This window comes from Leptidea sinapis, chromosome 23 (assembly GCF_905404315.1).
Source record: "Leptidea sinapis chromosome 23, ilLepSina1.1, whole genome shotgun sequence".
Lineage (NCBI taxonomy): Eukaryota > Metazoa > Arthropoda > Insecta > Lepidoptera > Pieridae > Leptidea > Leptidea sinapis.
In genome coordinates this window covers 7,869,459-7,889,699 of record NC_066287.1, presented here as the reverse complement: position 1 = coordinate 7,889,699, position 20,241 = coordinate 7,869,459, and the positions used below count along the sequence as shown (strand labels likewise).

Sequence of the window (20,241 nt, the reverse complement as noted above, 5' to 3'; positions counted from 1 at the left end):
CGGGTTCTTTCGCATACATGTCGATCTTCCTCAATCAGCTTACGTACAGCATCAACGTTATCTTTGGTGACAGCAGTTTTTGGACGACCTTGACGGGGATCATCACTGAGCTTGACATATCCACGTCGAAATTCAGCAAACCAGCTATAAATTGTGGTTTTGGATTGGGCTTAATCACCAAATGCAGAAATCATTCGGTCAACACACTGTTTTTGTGTTAAACCACTTCGAAAGTCATAATAAATCATCGCTCTAGAATTTTCTCGAGTCAATTCCATTTTCTCAACGACTAAACAAGTTTGACTAGATCTTGTGACAAGACCGAGAAACTTTTTTTAAATAAATAAATGGTATTCGATTTTTAAAACCAAGGAGTTTTCAATTATAAAGATTTTAATATGACAGGAACAGTGGAAATATTCCATTCCCGATACTTTTAGTGCAGCCTATGTATAAGTAGAATTTTACATTGGCTGTAATATACATAACTGATTAGTTTGTAAGGTGCAGCACCCAATATAAGAATCTTGTTTAAATAAGTAATATCAAATATTTCATAAAAAGTAATAAAGAATGCTGTATAAATATAAATTATCGTATATTGGATGCATCAACTGTTAGACCTTGAGTTCATTGTGTAAATGCTTCGTGAACATGATGGTAGTAGTAGGTAGCAGCACTCGTTCACGAGTTGACGCATGGACCAGCCATCGTTCTCTTCGCACATATTTGAGGGAAGGAGACCCGGTACACGACGCGGACGCCGCAAGCAATGCCATTTTAATGAGCAGGACAAACCGTGTTATAGCAAACGCATTATGCAAGCCCAGTTTAATTTATAAACGCAACTTGATGACAGCGCCATCTTGTAATGTGTAGCTGAAACCATCGATTTGTACCCAATTCCAATGGGTCTTGTCAGCTTCTGTGTTCCTTGACAAGACTTCTTGTACATAACGGCGGAATAAATTGTGCACTGCATTAATAAAGCGGTGATTTCACTGTCCGAGTGCACTAGCACTCACCCTATCGAAACTGTCTATGAAAATGCGATCGTATAAAACAAGCAGTCATTAATAAATTGACAGATGACGGCTAGTCTTGTAAAAAACGGAGACAGCCGAAATCCACAACGTTTACAGCAACTGTTCGCTTTCAAACTGAGCCGGATTATACTTCGTCGTTATATTATTGTAATTACACGTTTCATACTAAACTAAATTTTTAATTTTTCTTGGCAGCCCCGCCTCTTATTACGTAGGTATTTAAATATTTGGTACGAGTTAAAGTACGTAAGTACCTATAGAGTCATGTGGCGCAAGTGTGCGCACTGTAACATTAAAACTAGTGTCAAAATTAAACGACAAGCATGAAAGGAAAATAAAAATATTTCTCTGATAAAGTATTTTGTTAGGTTAAGAAAATTAATAAATAAAGTCTAAAACATTAACACTTCGGGGAAAAAAACGGATTAATTCAAATGATTATAAATGCGTACACTTTCCTGACTGATTTTAATAATACATAACTGTATTGAGACATGACAATACTTCGAATGTTATAAAAACCTTAAATTATTTATTAAAAAAATTAATTTACTTTACTTACTATCCTTATTACAATGTGTGACAATCATTGCCATGACAGAAAATTCTATATATTTTTCACCAGATTCTATAAATTTTTTTTACTGTGTAAAATTTATTCAGTGAACTAATACCACGATACCACGTGGATTCTTGTATAAGCTAAATTTCCACCAACAAAACTTTAATTTGCCTTCACATTTCACAAATTATCCCCCTCTCTATTTATAAATAAAGGGGTTGCACACATTTACACGCTGTCCACAGTTACCCCACGTGACAGTAGTATTAGACAATTTATACGTCTAGATAGTGTCATGCTGTTAGACAACCGATAAAAAATTATCTAAGATTTTAATGTAAAAAATACAACGATTGAAATTTTTTCATGGTTTATATTTGCCTCGTAATTTTTTTAAACTTTGAATATTTTTGTATGCACTAATGAAACTCGGATCAATGCTCAGTGCTTTCTCATACATCTGCTCAGCTGCCTCGTATTTCTTCCAACGATGATATAGCACACCTGCAACGAGAAATATTGAGAGTTGCCAGACAATAAAAAAAATACTTTACATGAATTATTTCTTACCATTACAATAATATGTGTATGGCTTTGGTTTATAAAAGTCGAACCAGTACAATTCACTGCAGCCCTGTTTCATTGTGACCAAAGTAATATATTGTGACAGCCACTGTTAATTGTAGCTCATTGCTACAATTAACAGGATTAAAAGGTGTTTATATTTAATGATATGTTTATTATATAAAAATGAATTGCTGTTCGTTAGTCTCGCTAAAACTCTGAACGGCTGGACCGATTACAATAATTTTGGTCTTGAATTATTTGTGAAAGTCCAGAAAAGGTTTAAAAGGTGAATAAATATGAAAATGCTCGGAATTTATTAGAAACAAGGATTCTAATTTTTTTCTTTGATGTGTCTCCCGTCGTTGAGAAATCAAATTAAAATAATAGTTTAAAAATAATAACTAATTAGGATTTTTATATCTTTCTAACTTTTTCAGAAGGTAAATGCCGCACATTTTTTTTATTTGTTTTAATAAAAAAAGGATTCCTTTTGTTTGTTTGTTTTAAGTTTATTTCATACAAATGTTTAGGTCTTTTTTTATCGATTGAGGCAGTACGAAGTTTGCCGGCTCAGCTAGTGTTTAATAACTACAATGTCTCAACTCGGCTACTAGATAGAGCAACAATGGCACAATATAGTAAAAGAACTATAGGCCTATAAGGCTATTAACTCCCTGCTCTCCAAAATCATGGAGAGCATAATTAACCGCCAGCTCTTGGTAAACCTAGAGAGGTTATTAGAATTATCATTATCAACTGGTGACCAGAGGGTCACCAGTTGATAATGATAATGATAATAATAACCAGTTGATCAACGACCGACAGTACGGCTGTCGCCATGGTCGGTCGGCAGGCGATCTTCTGGTATACCTAACACATAGATCGAAAGCAAGGGGAATGCCTAACAGTTAGCTTGGATATAGCGATGGCCTTTGATCGTGTATGGCACAAGGCGCTTCTCTCAAAACTTCCACCGTTTGGGCTTCCCAAGAGCTTATGCAAATTGTAATATTTGCAGTAGTAGTTTTTAATAATGAATTAAAAACACTTCATTTAAAAATATCTGCACATAAAATTATTCAAAAAATATACAAGTATCTTAACTGTCAAGTTTTCACTTCTGTCAGCACTCCTGGAGTGCCAATATTTTTTTATTATGCTTAACACCTGTGCTGTTTTATAGGTGTATAACATCTTATAGCAACTTTTTGAGGGCCCCAGGACATTAATTTACCAATAGAGGTCGAGACATCGTTGTGGATATTTAGAAGCACACAAAGGACCTACTCTTAGTATTTATCAAACATATCCTACTACTATCATAATATTATCAAAAACGTAAAGATGTCATAACTTTGAAACCACAATATTAGTAGTGAATGAATCCTAAAGTTATGATGATTAATAAATGCATTTACGTTCTCGGTTAATAGATATATATTATATAAGATTAAATTAATAAAGAGAAAAAAAAAAGATTTTGATTCCTTGTTATGAATTTACCGAATAACCACTTTGAAAATTTCTTTCTCTCAAAGAAAGCGACACCGCCAGCCTATAACCTCGACAGTACTTTATTTAAAAAAAAAATAGAGATCGCTACGAAAATTGTTACACATGATGTCAAAAGCTTATTATGGGTGTGCTGCTAAAATTATCGATGATATAGTTTGCTATATATTACTTATGATAATTAGTAATTGTAGTAGGTATATAAAAGATATAACTTCTCACCAAGATTTGCATAGTGTATAGCCTTGACTTGGCCTCCAAAGAGCTTGAGGGCCCTCAAAAAGTACTTCTCTGCCTCCTCATACAAATCAATTTTACCATAAATATTAGCTACTGCAAATGTAACAGATGGCGACTCAGGCAATGCGTGCAATGCCTTTGGTATTAATTGGAAAGCTTCTTCGGTTCTACCTAAAAAAAATGCAGTTTGTTTTATTATGGAACCACTACAGTAATAAAATAACATCTATATAGAGATATCGCGTGAGTTGAATGCGGTCACTCGCGATTTGTATGACACTTTCTGTTAGAGTGCGCGAATTGCTCCACATACGTAGGTCACAATAAAAGTTTTGCATAACTTAAAACAACAACATGTGATAACCAAAATATTATATTTATTGCTTTTCAAAATACTCTCCTTTACATTTTACACTGCCTCTTCGGAATTGGTAAAAGTGAAACCTCTCATCAAATCTTTGATTTTGGGGAAAATACAGAAATAACTACAAAATATTATATTTCATCGGTAAGCCTTTTCAACTTAAACTGCTGTTTTTTGACTTTCGTAGCCAAATGGCAAAAAACGGAACCCTTATAGATTCGTCATATCTGTCCGTGTATTTTTAGCCACATTTTTCCAAAACTATAAGAACTATACTGTTGAAACTTTGTAAGTAGATGTATTCTGTGAACCACATTAACATTTTCAGAAACACATCAAAATCAATAATTTTGGGGGTTCCCCATACTTAAAACTGACACTCAAATTTGTTTTTTTCCATCGAACCCATACGTATGGAGTATCTATAGACAGGTGTTCAAAAATGATATTGAGGTTTCTAATATATTTTTTTTTTATTTTTTTATACAGAGAAAATGAAGTTTAAATTGATAATTTGAAAAATCTAAAAACCATGGTAACACAAAAATAGTTCACTTATGCATCATTCATTCGGGGGTTTTAATTTTTCTTTATCTACACCCATGCTTTAAACACTCAATTAAAGATTCTGAAACAGTTAGCTTATTGCCCACATTAAAACACCAAATGTCCCAATAACCGTGTTGTAATGAAATTCATCCGTTTTCATACTAACACTCCTTTGGATGATATAATGGTTACTAGGACTGGCTTTTTTAATGTTAGCAGTAAGCTAACTAAGCTGTTTCAGAATATTTTCTATAGGATTCATATTATGGGTAGATAAAGTCTTATATGCAACTGTTGATAATTAGGTATTAAAACACTCATGTGATACTATTATCACACTCGGCTTCTCCCCGTGTGATAAACCAACATTCGTGTTTTAATACTCCTTATTACACAACAGTTGCATAAATAACTATTAGATACGCCGAGTGCCCTACCAGGCCCAAAGAATATTTTCCAAAACAAAGATTTAAGGCAGCAAAATCTAGCCACAACTAAAAAAATGATGTCAGACGACCTCGATAGTATCCGTTTGCACCAGTCATGACGTGCTTATTATCTTAAGTACTTGCACAAATTGATTGAAAAGAGTACAATTTAGTTACCTGTATTATCGAAAAGTGCCAATAAATTTGTCCAAGCTGAATTATGCACTGGATTCTGACTTATTGCTTTGTACCAACACTCCATAGCCCTGTCGTTGTCACCGAGCTCTAAGTACTAAAAATTTTACAATATTTTATTTTAAACAGGAACTGCTAGATTTGCAATCACTTTAATCACTTTTTTTTTGACAAAAAGGCGTATTACGTTAAGCGATCACCGCCGCCCACATTCTGCAACACCAGAAGAATCACAGGAGCGCTGCCGGCGCTTTTAAGGTACAATACCCATGTCGTATCGTCCTGGATACACCGCTCAAGGATACTCATTCCACCGTTTCGTTGTACGTAGCAAAAACTTTCTCCATTTATTTAAGGACTGTAGTGTGTGTATTATACCTATATGCACACACATCTCTCCATCTACATCAATATAATCGCAGTCAAATTGACTACACAATACCTGAACCTCCAAAATCGCAGGACGTTCTTTTTGACCCAGTAGTTAGTGTCACTGACTTAATAAGTTAGTAGTTTACGCACCAAGTTACCCAACTGTTTATAAAAAGCAAGAATTTGCACCACGTTTCCCAAGTGTTAATATAGTTTAAACTCTGGCTAGTGCCAGAGTTTATGAACCAATTTTTCCAAGTGTTTATCAATAGCAAGAGTTTACGCACCAAGTTACCCAAGTGTTTAACAATAACGGCACTTTAAGCTGCAAGTATCCGGTGTTTATAAAAATTGAGAGTTTATGAACCAATTTTTCCAAGTGTTTATCAATAGCAAGAGTTTACGCACCAAGTTACCCAAGTGTTTAACAATAACGGCACTTTAAGCTGCAAGTATCCGGTGTTTATAAAAATTGAGAGTTTATGAACCAATTTTTCAAGTATTTATCAATAGCAAGAGTTTACGCACCAAGTTTTCAACTGTTTATAAATACAAAGAGTGTACGCACCAAGTTGCCCAAGTGTGTATAAATACGCAGAGTTTACGCAACAAGTTTTCCAAGTGTTTGTAAATAGCGAGAGTTTAAGCACCGAGTTTCCAACTGTTTATAAATACGCAGAGTTTACGCACCAAGTCTCCCAAGTGCTTATAAATAGCAAGAGTTTACGCACCAAGTTGCCCAAGTTTTTATAAATGGCGAGATTTTACGCACATTTTTCCCCAAGTGTTTGTAAATAGCAAGAAATTACGTACCAAGTTTCCCAAGTTATAATAACAATCAGGATAGTGTCCGCGATATTTAATGGCATTGTTATAAGCTTGCTCGGACTCTTTGTATTTCCGAGTACTAGCTAAAACTATACCAAGATTCATCCAAGCGGCTGGAAAATCCTCTCTGTAACAGTTTTGATAATTTTAAAGACATTTCAACAAAATTACGGAACAGTTTAGAAATTAAAACCAATACAGGACTTATTCAAATGATCCTGTGGTATTCACTCGCTATTCCGCAATTTTGACGTGCGAAAACCTATCTAGGATGAAAAACGGCCCTGAGCCGTATTAGCTGACCACGTCGGTGCGATTTGGTCTACTTCACATATAACGAGACGTGTTACTTTTTTATATTTTTTATGGAATAGGAGGACAAACGAGCGTACGGGTCACCTGGTGTTAAGTGATCACCGCCGCCCACAATCTCTTCCAACACCAGAGGAATCACAGGAGCGTTGCAAGTCTTTAAGGAAGGTGTACGCGCTTTTTTTGAAGGTACCCATGTCGAATTGTCTCGGAAACACCGCATAAAGGAAGCTCATTCCACAGCTTTGTGGTACGTGGAATAAATCTCCTCGAATCCCGCACTGTGAATGCAAACACAAAATGAAGCGACATCTCTACGCAACGCTAAGTGATCCAGCCGTTCACAGAGCACTGGATCCCCGACAATTCGAGCTGCTCTGCGGTCAAATGGGTCGAGCTGATACTGGGGTGCGCCAGACCAGAGATGACAGCAATACTCCATGTGTGGCCGGACCTGCGCTTTGTAGAGCGCTAGAATGTGGGCCGGCTTGAAGTATTGCCGTGCTCTATTGATGACGCCCAGCTTCTTCGAAGCCAATTTGGCTTTGAATTGGCAATCGCTCGAGATTTCGAGACCCAGTATTCCGATACTAGGCGAGGCTTTAAGGGAAGTGTTGTCGAAGAGCGGAGATACGGCAAATGGGGTATTTTTTTTTTGGTAAACGCGCGAACTTGAGTCTTCTGGGGGTTAAATGGGACAAGGTTTAAATTATAAATTTAATTGATTGATATTCTCAGGTCTGACACATTCATTCCCGACTGGGTAGAAGTTTATGACTAAAAATATTTGAATTCGATCAACGATGCTACGCCATTCAGGACTTCTCATTTTTTTTTATTACAGTAATATGTATATACCCTCAATTTCGATCAGGGAACTAATAGCATTCAGAAATACATAATATTAGTTTTATGATAGTGCCAAAGTACCAAGATCAAAGGTCAGAGATAATAATAGATACATTAGCAAATGAAATTTGAACTTACTTGTGATAAAGAGCTTTACTCAAATAAACCCCGGCATCTTCGAATTGCTTCCGATCTTTCAACATGTTCGCAAGATTATTCATTGCTTGATAATACTCTGGGTAAAGTCTGAAATAATTAATAATCTAATAGGTATATAAAATTCTCGTGTCCCGGTGTTTGTTACCAAACTACTCCGAAACAGCTGAACCGATATGTATGAAGTTTTTTATGCATATCAGACTGACACACCCCTCAATAATTTTTTGACATTTCTTTTATTTTATTATGATACTTCAAATTTTCACCCTTCTACGATCTACAACAATTTTTGTATCGCGATTTTTATTAAAAATTCAAATTTAAAATCACTTTATTCATGTACGTCACGGAAATTATAAGACTTATGAATGTCAAAAAATTTTCTTTTATTTGTTATTGAATCTACTGCTATTTCGTAAAGGGTTGAGCTAATTAGAAGAAGTAGCAAGAAACGATGGCAATCGAATACAATAATTTAATTGTAGTACGATGTATTTCGTAGGTCTGAGAATATAATGTATATAAAAAATTGATGCAACCCATCAATTTTTTATACCACAAAAATTTTAATTATTGAAATTTTTTTAATTACTTTATTTGGCTATACAACGTTTGCTGTGTCAGCTATTAATGTATATATATGGCAAGACAATTTAACAAATAAAGCTAGTTTTTAATAAACTGTTCGCTGAGAGTTGACAAGTACTATGAAACATCTCGTAATAGTGACTGTCGCTTAATTATCGCAATATGTGGTACGAGGTATGCAGCTGTTGAAAAGCGCAACCATCTCTAGTATCGAGAAAAATATTTAGCAGGCCACAGTTTGTTGAGAATCCTTGATAATAGTATCATTTTATATACTTTCGGCGAACAGACCCTCTTTAGTTAGCACCGGTACAATAATGTCAAATTGTCATTTTACCTGCCTTATTGCTTCCTTGTACTCAGACATTGCCCATTCAGAGTTATTCGCTGCATCTGCTACTTTGGCAACATTGTAATGTACTTTAGCATTGAGCGGACACACATTCAGTCCGCTCAGAAACAAACTGTATTCTGTCTGCCATTCAAATGATCTTTGGTAACTTCTCAGCATGAATATAATTATTATGTTGAGGAACATTATTTTTAACAACTGTAACAATTTATTCAAAGACAAATATTTTTATTCAAAATAGGATGTGAAATCACTTATTGAAAGTCAAAAAACTACCACCCATTCCAAAATGAATGCCTCAGGCCTGAGAATGATGGGCGCAACAAACTCAGCGGGCTTTTTTTTTCATCAAAACTTTGTTTTACAATTAAAGTAACATTTACAAAGTAACATTGTACAATTAAACTTATTATTTAATAGCCTGAGGGCGGTCGCTCCATTCCCAATCTGTGGTATCATTAAGAAAGTCATTTATGTTACAGTAACCTTTGCCACACAAACGTTTTTTAACAATTCTTTTGAATATTTTCTGGGATCCTGTTCTAAAAGAATATACATCGCCCCACAAAAGACTTGTTAACTCGACTTAGTCGAGTAGTAGGCATTATAAGCTTATGTCTGTTCCTGGTGTTAACATTATGGTTATGACAGTTTCTAGCAAATTCACTTATGTACATACATTACATGTCAAGAATATATTGAAAAGCAACAGTCAAGATGTTAAAATAAGGGCTTTTGAATTGCCATGTTCGGAAAAAGTAGAACTCATGAGAAGAACATACAAGAAACTAATGACCACTCTTTTGAATCATTGAGTATCTTACCATAGTCGTAATATACCTACATAATAAATTAGTTTGTATAATGTAATATTACTTTGAGATATAACTTAGTACAGCGACATGTGGTTACTATTAGAACTTACTAATGAGAGGGTAGTACCTCTCAATCATAGATGAAGGGCACTCGTTTTGTGGGTAGATACACAATTCCATCGAGAGTAAAAATACTCCTCTGACAATAGCCACTGGTTTGTGTTAGACAGAACGTATATTCGAGTCAAAGTCCCTGTTACTCTATCAGAAAACAATAACTATGTTTGCATTGTCAGTTGGAGCATACCACATACGTCAAAAAGAAGAAATGATACGGTTTTTTTTAATGAAAATAAGGGACCAGACGAGCAGGACGTTCAGCTGATGGTAATTGATACGCCCTACCCATTACAATGCAGTGCCGCTCAGGATTTTTGAAAAACCCAAAAATTTGGAGCGGCACTACAATTGCGCTCGTCACCTTGAGACATAAGATGTTAAGTCTGATTTGCCCAGTAATTTCACTAGCTACGGCGCCCTTCAGACCGAAACACAGTAATGTTTACACATTTCTGCTTCACGGGAGAAAAAGGCGTCGTTGTAGTACCCATAATCTTGCCGGCTTCCTGTGCAAAGGATCCTCTCACTGGTAAATAACGGTACTCTGTGGAGTCGCACGGACATCTTCGCCAATCAGCTTTAACTCTGTTATAACCAAAAAGATTATAGAATTACTTCAGATTGTTGATTGCTGTTTCTGCTACTGATGAAGGCACATTGCACTATAGGCTGCTCATCATGTTAATGCAACCCTTCCCAAAAAATTGCTAGCTAAAGAATTCTTACATTTCTAATATAGAAAATACTGTGGGAGTGGGAGGCACCTTTGCACAGGATGACGGTTAGATTATGGATACCACCACACAGCACCTTTTTCTGCCATGAAGCAAAAGTTTATGGATTTTTCAAGAATCCCGAGCACTGCATTGTAATGGGCAGACTGTATCAATTACCATCAGCTAAACGTCCTGCGCGTCTCGTCCCTCAATGTATAAATTAAAAAAAAAATACCTTTTTCGCAACTTTCCTTTTTGTCCAGAGATAAATCTTATGATATCCAATAGTAATAAGAAGGCAATAACCAGCTGATGGAATGTACAGGATTCTCTCAGCTATTACAAATCCAACTGGGAATAAAATGTTTGAAGCTGGCAAGAACGGTATAACAAGAAGCGCTAGAGCTAAAATTAACAATCTGCAAGGTGAAAAGTAATCAATAAAAGGTTAGAATATTGCATTGAAAAATTAAATAACATTCATTCTCATTTTGTTCAATCTATTGTGTGCATAAATGAAAGTGATGATACTTTTGAGTTTCCTGGCATACTTAGAATCCTCAGTAGCATGTAATGTCATCTACATTGTAATTCATATTTTATATTAAAATAAAAAAGCCCGCTGATTTTCTTGCGCCCATTCTTCTCAGGTTGAAGCAGTCTCTTTTGAATGGGTGGTAGTTTTTGACGTTCAATAAGTGATTTTAAATCTTATTTTGAATAAAAATATTTGAATTTGAACATGTTTCTAAACCCGACCGTGGTTTGTCAATAATAATAATATGTTGCATGTGAAAGTATTAATTTTGCAATATTTTTCAACTGTAATTCAAGGTTTAAATGACACTGCTGCGAATGAAGTTTCCGAGTATATTCCAGGTGATGGAAGCCGTAATATCAAAAACAGCAACCCACCATTGACTTATGTAAAGGCTGTGGAGGTGAGCATGAGCATATTGAGCTTATCTTTGTCAAAATTATTAAAATAAGAAGGCTAAATTAAAATAAACCTGACTGGTGGGATACTAATAAAATCTTGGGGCCTCAATATTAAGTCAACCTTGTGATTCTGTATTTTTTTGGTGTAACAATTTTTGGAAGTCCTAATAAAGAATAAATAAATAAATTCTTGATAACTGACATTGTAAGCTTCAAATATTGTAAATAATTAAATATAAACTCCAACATCAATGTCACACATCATCCTTTCAAGTTTTTCTCATACTTAAAAGCCATCAGAAAATAAATACCTGTTAAAGGGTTTCCCGTCTAGAACTTTTGTCATACACTTAAAAATATATACAAAGAGTAATGCAGGAAACACAATTCTGTAGTCATCAAACTCCTTTACTAGAGGAATACATCCCATTGACCAATCATAACACAGCCATTGAGGCCAGGTGAGGAGCAGGATATTCAGAAAGTATATATAACTATATGATGTCACCTGAAACACAAATATAATTTATTCAAAAATGCTTTTTTTATGAGAATAAGGAACGAGATGAGCAGGACGTTCAGCTTATTGTAACTGATACGTCCTGCCCATTACAATGCAGTGCCGCTCAGGATTCTTGATAAACCCAAAAATTCTGAGTGGCACCACAATTGCGCTAGACACCATGAGACATTAAGTCTCATTTGCCCAGTAATTTCACTAGCTACGGCGCCCTTCAAACCGAAACACAGTAATGCTTACAAATTACTGCTTCACGGCAGAAATAGGCGCCGTTGTGGTACCCATTATCTATCCGGCATCCTGTGCAAAGGAGCCTACCCTGTGGTATAAAATTAAAGTGTTAAGTTAAATTGTAAAGTGATCACTATTTTGACAATTTGTTGCATGGAATTTCATTGCCACTGAGATTTATAGTGAACTCAGGTGAAAAATATGTTATCATAGGCTGCATTTGTATAGGCGTTATAAGCACCATTGCTTAATCTGTCTCATTCAATCTCTCCTCTCAATTTATCTCTTATATCTCTTAATTTATATACTAATATATAGGGCCGGGCACATAGCTCAACAGACATATGGCTGTTGGGCCAGGAAAGTCCTCAAATGGTGACCATGTACCTGAAGATATACCCCTCACAAGATGGACAAATGATATGGTCAAAATTACAACAGACTAGGAATGGAGCAAACACACTCAGGCTATTTAATTATAAATGTTTATTGTATGATATTACATTGTAACTTAATGAAAAAATAAAAAAGCCCGCTGAGTTTCTTGCACCCATTCTTCTCAGATCTGAGGCACATTATTTCGAATGGCCGGTAGTTTTTAACATTCAGTAAGTATGATTGTGTGTATTTAAAATCCTATTGTGAATAAAAATAATGTAATTTCTTTGAAATACTAACCCTGGTAAATAGATTGTTTGCAAATGCTGCTGGATTATCAGTCTCCTTAAACACAGGCTTTGTTGAACCCATTGTACACCATCGAAAGTAAAGCAGTATTACTGATGATAGCAATAGGAACAGAATTCTTGTTATAATGTATTTTCCATTTGATATAGTCCTCAGTATCTTTCTTGGATTTTCCAATTGAATAACTATTTCATACACCACACAAAAGCCCTGAAAAACAAAAGTGCCTTTTTAATACTTATTTTTGCCAGATAAGGGCCAGCTTTGGGAACACAAAAGTTGTTTTAGAAAAGCCTCAAGGAAAACACAAAATGATTTTTTGAACTTTTTGATTTGTTTTAACTTTTTTCACTGATTAATAATAATACATATATGATACATGATCACATTTTTTTTATTTAAGTACAACCATAATCATTTCTAAAAATACAAACCAAAACTGTGACACCATTTTCCTTAAAAAGCATTGCCATTCCCGCTAACAATGTAGTTAGTAGCAGATAGAAAATCTTGAAACTTGAATCATCACAAGCTTTATCATAGGCCAAAAAGGATGAGAAGAATGTAAGAGCTGACAATAAATCAGCTCTGCCAACAATTCCACTTATTGCTTCCACATGGACAGGATGAACAGCAAACAATAAAACAGCAAGGAATGCTATATCTGCCTTGCCATGTATTGTCAGCCTTTGCAATATTTTTGTAAATACTTTGAAAGCCACTAAACAGCAGACCATATGACAAATTAAATTCACCACTTTGAATTGCCAAGCAGATAATATTCTTTTATTAAACATATAATTGATCCTGTAACAAATGACTGGAATTTAGCTTATGTGCTCAGCTGATATAAAATATTACAATTGTGTTAATAATATCTACCTACTTACTTAAAGGTTAAAGTTGTCAGAGGCCTGTAAGATTTGTGACTTAAAGGGCTATCTATTCTAGTCCCCCAAAAGTCATTATGAAAAGTATCAAGCCAAGACATTGAAGCAACATCTTTATTTTTAACAATTGCTTCAGAGTCATCAAAAACAAAGTCACCCTGGAGATTCCCTATATAAGGAATGCCAGCGGCAAATAAAATAATCAGTAGTTTCAACTCCATTTTTGAATGATATTACTTATAGAAAATAAGTTAGTGTCAATTAATTACACGACATTACAAGGCACACCATTCCACACTAAAACAAAGAATAACAATTTTATTATTTAACATTTATCCAGTATTTACTACTTACTGGGCACTGACAATATGAGTAAATATGATATCTCATAATAATTAGTTTGAAACTAAACTTCACTTATTTCACATATTATCTGCTAGAACCAACGTATAACTATATAGGTTTATAATCCTTATATTTTACAAAATTCAGTTACTCTACGCAGGTATTGCAAGTAAGAACTCTACCGGCTACCCTGAATTCTTCATTATCTGATATCATAAAACATTATTGTTTTTATGCACTTCACCTAATATAGTTTTTTTTTTTTTTATATATAATTCGTTCTTTCGAACAGGCTATAGCCAGGGGCCTTACTGCCTTGTCGTTAGTATTTTCATTACTTTGGTATTTATTATTTTCACTATTTTGTTTTACAAAAAGTCCAATCCAGTTTTCTCATTTCACCTTACATCATTTCCATTTTCCTTTTCCAATTATGTATATTCGATAGCGAATATTTATAGTAGTTTCTTTCATCAAATCCAATCCAGTCTTAAAGTCATCAGTTATTTTACCATTTCCGTTAATGTATAATTCTCTAAAGAATATTTTCCATATTTTCCTTTTAGTAAGTCCAAATCCAGTAATATAGTCTCTAATAATTTCCCCCTTTTCTTAAAGTCAAATCCAGTGTAATTTGCATAACTTTTTAGAATAATACCTACCTATTTACATTATCTGTTCAGTTCGCGAATTGCGCTATGCTATTACTAGTTGTATATGTACAAGTTATAACGTATTTACATAATTATAAACAAATTTACAACGTATGTATCTACAAATTACAATGTATTTACAGTACTACATACAAATTTATACAAGGACACATAAGTTGATGTGTCCTGTAATAGATCTATTACTGAGAGCGGGATTATATTGGGTGCACCATATATTTCCAGTAGCTCATCCATCAGCACAAGGCGCTGTATGCCAAAGGACGAACAATCAAAAAAGATGTGATCCAGAGACTGATCTTGTTGCTTATTACAATGGTCACAAAAAGGAGAGGAGACAATTTTTTTGCGATGAAGATGAAAATTCAATCGATAGTGACCAATACGCATTCGTGTTATTGTAGTATAGAACTTTCTGTGAGCGTAATTTTTAAACTTACAAAACCTGGGTGTGCTATTAACGGGATTATCTAACAAAGTATACGAATGAGCCTTATTTTCAACTTCTGTACAATTATACCAATATCTTCCCCAAAGAAGAGTCATACGCTGTTTTAGATTACTTATTATATCTGTATATGGTATGTTAATGTCTAGATCTTTGCAATCAGGATATAGGGATAGATCGGATATATTAATGATAGATCTAGCTAGAAAATCAGCGCTTTCATTTCCTGCTACTCCTATATGGGACGGGACCCAAACGAAATCCACTTTAATATCGATTAAACATAGTTCGAACCACAATTCCTTTATAGCAAAAATGAGGTAATTGATGTTAGCACTCATTTTGTTATTTGACAAACTTTTTAACACACTCATACTATCACTAACTATTACCCACTTCTTATTAAGTTGATTTTGTTTCTTAATATGCTTTAAAGCAAAAAGAATAGCGACGGCTTCAGCAGTAAAAATACTGGCATATCTATTAATCTTAAAGCCAATACCCTTCATAATTTCAGGAAGGTAGATTGCAAAAGAAACATTATTATTGTTTTTTGCGCCATCCGTATAAACAAATTTACAATTAGACCATCCTGACAATAATACATGAACCTCCTCTTTTGAAGTTAAATTTGGATCTATTACAACATTAATTGCAGAATATTTACATCGAAAAGAACCTGCATGGCAGGGAAGTATATCATTATTCCGATGAATATTTAAATCTTGTAGAAATTGAAAAAATGAAGAAAAATCTTGCAAGATAAACAACTGTCTCTGAAATGAAGACGATTGATAAGCAATAAGATTCTTAAGAAGATTGTTCGTCGGCAAGCTATAGAGCTTTAAAATAAATCTTTCTTTAAGATAACTAAATCTAATACACAAAGGAGGAAGGTTGGCCTCGATTTGCATAGCAGCTATTGGGCTAGTTTTAAGTGCACCCAATATTGTACGCATACATTTATTTTGTATTTTATCCAGACTATTAACAATTTTGCTGTCTGCGGCGAAACAATGAAAGCCATATTCAAAATGACTACGAATAAGCGATTTATACAAAATTAACAATATTTTAGGGTCCGCTCCCCACGACGTTGCACACAAAGATTTTAATACATTATAAGCTTTATTCGCTTTAATTATAACACTATCTGTATATTTTTTCCAAGAAAGTTTTGGAGTAAATGTTACACCTAGAAATTTTATGTCACATGAAATAGGCAGTGGAATGCCATTGTATAAAATGGGAGGCAATATGATGCGTTTACGACCAATCACAAAGACTTTTGATTTGGTTGGATTTACATTTAAATTAAGATAAGAAAAGTATTGATATAAATTTACAAGTGCTTTATTATTGTAGCGGCTAAATTAATCAGATCAACTCCCGATACATAGGCGACTAAGTCATCTGCATACTGTAGGTTTACTATATTTGGCCCCAAAATAAGGTTCAATCGTCTTATGTACATAATAAAAATTAAAGGAGACAATATTCCCCCTGACAAACACCTAGAGAAGAAAATCGTGGTCCATACAAATGTTTATTAAATTTTACATATACTTTTCTGTCAGTCAAAAAGGATTGCATCCAATTTATTATTTTACCTGGTATCCCTAACATTGATAACTCGTCACAAAGCACGGCAATATTTACACTATTGAAGGCACCTTTGGCCTATGAACTTGCATCCCGTGCCACTAAATAAATTAAAAAAATAAATGAAGGCACCTGAGATGTCAAAAAATACAGACAAAAGATACTGATTACTTGCTAAACATTGATGCGCATCAAGCTGTAACTGCGCTATACTCTCCCTAGAAGACCGACCTTTGCGAAAACCAAACTGATTATCAGGCAAAAGACAATTTTGTTCTATAAAGAACTCGAGACGTTGTTTTAGAAGCTGCTCAAATATCTTCCCAACACAAGACGTGAGAGCTATAGGTCTATAAGAGTCAGGTAACATTTTATTTTTGTCTGGCTTTAAAACTGGGATTAAACAGTCTGTTTTCCATTCTGCAGGAATAGTATATAAAAAGATGTTGAGACTGTGGCAATTAAGTTTTTTGAGTAAAATATATGGAATGGTATCAAGACCGAAAGATGTATCTCTTCTAGTAAATAAAGCGGATTTTAGTTCTTGTAAAGAAAAAGGCTCTATCAAATATTTATTACTATCATTAACAACATTTACATAGTTAGTTAACTCATTTGATACAAAGTCAGAAGTATACTTTTGTAGAAAATCTGGAATCCAACTATCATTCAACACACTGTCAGGAATGTAAGTTTTGTTAAATTTGCGCATGTATTTCCAAATTGAAGACAAAGGAGTACAACGATTAAATGAATTGCACAAGCCTATCCAGCTATTTCTTCTTTCACTTTTTAAGATAAGTTTTTTTAAAGCCCGCAATCTCTTAAACTCCACATAATTTTCATCAGTGGAGTTGTTTTTAAAATTAATGTAACCATTTTTAGCATTTAAAACTGCTTCTGTACACTTCTGATTCCACCAAGGCAACCAAGGATATTTAAAAGATTTTTGTGAACAAGAACTAGTAACATTATTACTATTAGAACTTTTGGAAAACAGACAGCTAGGGATTGACTGCTTGGCAGCAGAAAGTAAAATATTACAAAAGGAATTAAAAGCATCTATTGAAGATAAAGTGTCAAATTTAACATCATCCAAATAAGAAACAACTAAGTTACTATACATATTCCAATTCACCTGCTTATAATTAGGGTGAGTGGGCAAATGTAGCTTATTACATAATGTGTTTTGCAAACTACTACTATCACTACTTACTGCAATTTTTATTATTACAGGGAGATGATAACTACTGCCCAGAGGACTGTCAATAACTGACCAGTCACATAAAAGAGCCAATGATGGAGTTACCAAAGTCAAGTCAAGAGCATTAGGACGCCAAGATGGAGATCCTATTGTGGTAGCTTGACCATTATTCAGAATAACAAGACCATTCTCATCTATAACCTCTAAAACATCTCGAGGCAATGTATCAACACATCCCCACAACATGTGATGAGCATTGAAATCACCTGCAAATATCATTGGCTCTGGAATGGACTTAATTAAACTGTTTAAATTGTTTTTATTAAATGGAGGATTTGAATTGGAAGGACTGTAAAAACTCACAATACTCAGTTCTTTGTTATTAATTTTGATTTTAATGCAAACATTTTGTAGAGCACTATCAAAATATGTATTTATGTTAGAAAATGTGATATTATTATGAATAAAAATTGCTACACCATTGTGTTTATTACCACAATCATTCCTTATTGTGTTATAGCCTTTTATTAAAAAATACTGATGTGGTTTTAACCAAGTTTCCGAAATTATAGCAATATGGATATGATTTTCATATAAAAACCTTGTAAAAATAAGCCTATTACTGATAATACTTTGAGCGTTCCACTGCACTATATTCAATGTATAATAACAATTAACTAGATGTCTTTTTTCTAAAAGTGTTATTCAGAATTTCCTTAATACTATTTGAATTTATAGTAAACTTATCTTTATTCGTACAAATTTGTAAAACTGCTTCAACCAAGAGGTTCATAAATTTGTCAGATTTTATAAGATTGCTCAGGTGTGTGTCAATATACTTTGAGTTTAATTGAGGGAAAGCAGATTCATTGAAGAGATCTGAGTATCTAACACTACGGGACTTCACTTTGTTTTCTTCAATTTTTTGTTTTTTCAGAGGACAGGTAGATGAGATAGCTATGTGATCTCCACCACAGTTGGCACATTTTGTTAAAGTTTTTGGACACATTTTAAAATTGTGATTGTCAGAACATATGGAACAAACTTCATTGTTTGTACAAAATTTAGCAATATGGCCAAATTTCATACAGCGTAGACACTGTTTAATAGGGGGTACATATACATTAACCTCATGCCTCCAGTGATCAAGTGTTACATACTCAGGTAACAACGTTGATGCAAATGTGACTGCAACAGTTTGCGTTGGAACAAAGGAGACAACACTCTGTGGGTCCTTTACTCGCCGCATGAACCTTCTCACAGCAATAACTTTTTTACTCGATGCAATTAATTGATGAATTTTTTTGTTGGAGTAATCAGTGGGAACAGAAGTAAGAACTCCAGTGACCTCCGTTTCAGAAGCCGGAATTGAGGCAACCATCTCCAACTCGCTAAGTAACTTTTCATTTTTTAAAAATACATTCGCATTGTTAGGCAGGTCAAAGGTAACACCAACTTTAAAAGCATTAACGGACCTCAGGTGCAACACACCCGATACGCAATGCCTCCTGATTCCATTTGACAGACCCAACCTGTCCTTGTCTGATATTTTGACTTCACCCTGCTTGCGATTGAGAAATACAATAAATTCCTTCTTATTTGAATTTTCGTCGTACAACCTATAATAATTTGTCGCTCTATAAGGGGTATACTTCTCTTTATCCTTTCTTCTTACAATGAGACGTTCAGTCACCTCCGCGTCAGATACCGAGGATTCGGATAGGGGAAGTTCGTCTGCTGGTTCTGCGTCGCTCTGGCCGTTCTTCGGCCTTTTACCTGTACGCTTCCCCATGGCGATGGGGAAGCGCACTTAACAATTTATATATACAAAAATCGAATATTTATAAACCAGGATAAACAATTTACAAGTATGAATAATATATGCACAATGAACAATAATTTAAACAATTTTTTTTTGTATAAGCGCGCCTTCCTTCGTTCACTCGTTCCCGCCCCTCCTAAACCTCACCTAATATAGGTATATAGACAAACAAACAAAGAGACATAGATTAAGTATTTGTCATTGATATTATTATGCTGTCCATCTAAATAATTATTAAAGTTATATTTGTAAAGCGGACGCCAAAGAGAAGTTAGTGGCAACTGGCACGCGCGACAGCCGACAGTTCC

At 34.4% G+C, this 20,241-nt stretch overlaps 1 protein-coding gene and 1 long non-coding RNA gene across 9 annotated transcripts; one reads left to right on the top strand and one right to left on the bottom strand.

Annotated features, from left to right (window-relative positions):
• Positions 1-1,961: 1,961 nt before the first annotated feature.
• On the bottom strand, positions 1,962-20,144 carry LOC126971161 (protein O-mannosyl-transferase TMTC4-like). Of its 6 annotated transcripts, none has more exons than XM_050817319.1 (13): positions 20,081-20,100; positions 14,196-14,430; positions 13,842-14,138; positions 13,386-13,758; positions 12,943-13,161; positions 11,825-12,021; positions 10,810-10,993; positions 8,913-9,121; positions 7,963-8,070; positions 6,649-6,790; positions 5,446-5,560; positions 3,910-4,098; positions 1,962-2,112 (listed from the first exon to the last, which is right to left on the bottom strand). In XM_050817319.1, exons 3-13 carry the CDS (start codon positions 14,060-14,062, stop codon positions 1,973-1,975), a joined length of 2,097 nt encoding a protein of 698 aa, XP_050673276.1. In that variant the 5' UTR covers positions 14,063-14,138; positions 14,196-14,430; positions 20,081-20,100; the 3' UTR covers positions 1,962-1,972. The 6 variants fall into 6 exon arrangements, with proteins under 6 accessions (XP_050673276.1, XP_050673277.1, XP_050673278.1 ...); XM_050817320.1 differs by having other exon boundaries at positions 14,254-14,430; XM_050817321.1 differs by lacking the exon at positions 20,081-20,100 and having other exon boundaries at positions 14,369-14,385.
• On the top strand, positions 17,058-18,482 carry LOC126971187 (uncharacterized). Of its 3 annotated transcripts, none has more exons than XR_007730845.1 (3): positions 17,058-17,270; positions 17,793-18,060; positions 18,144-18,482. It is a non-coding gene; the product is annotated as an uncharacterized LOC126971187 (long non-coding RNA). The 3 variants fall into 3 exon arrangements; XR_007730846.1 differs by lacking the exon at positions 17,058-17,270 and adding an exon at positions 17,376-17,595; XR_007730844.1 differs by lacking the exon at positions 17,058-17,270 and having other exon boundaries at positions 17,308-18,060.
• Positions 20,145-20,241: the final 97 nt, after the last annotated feature.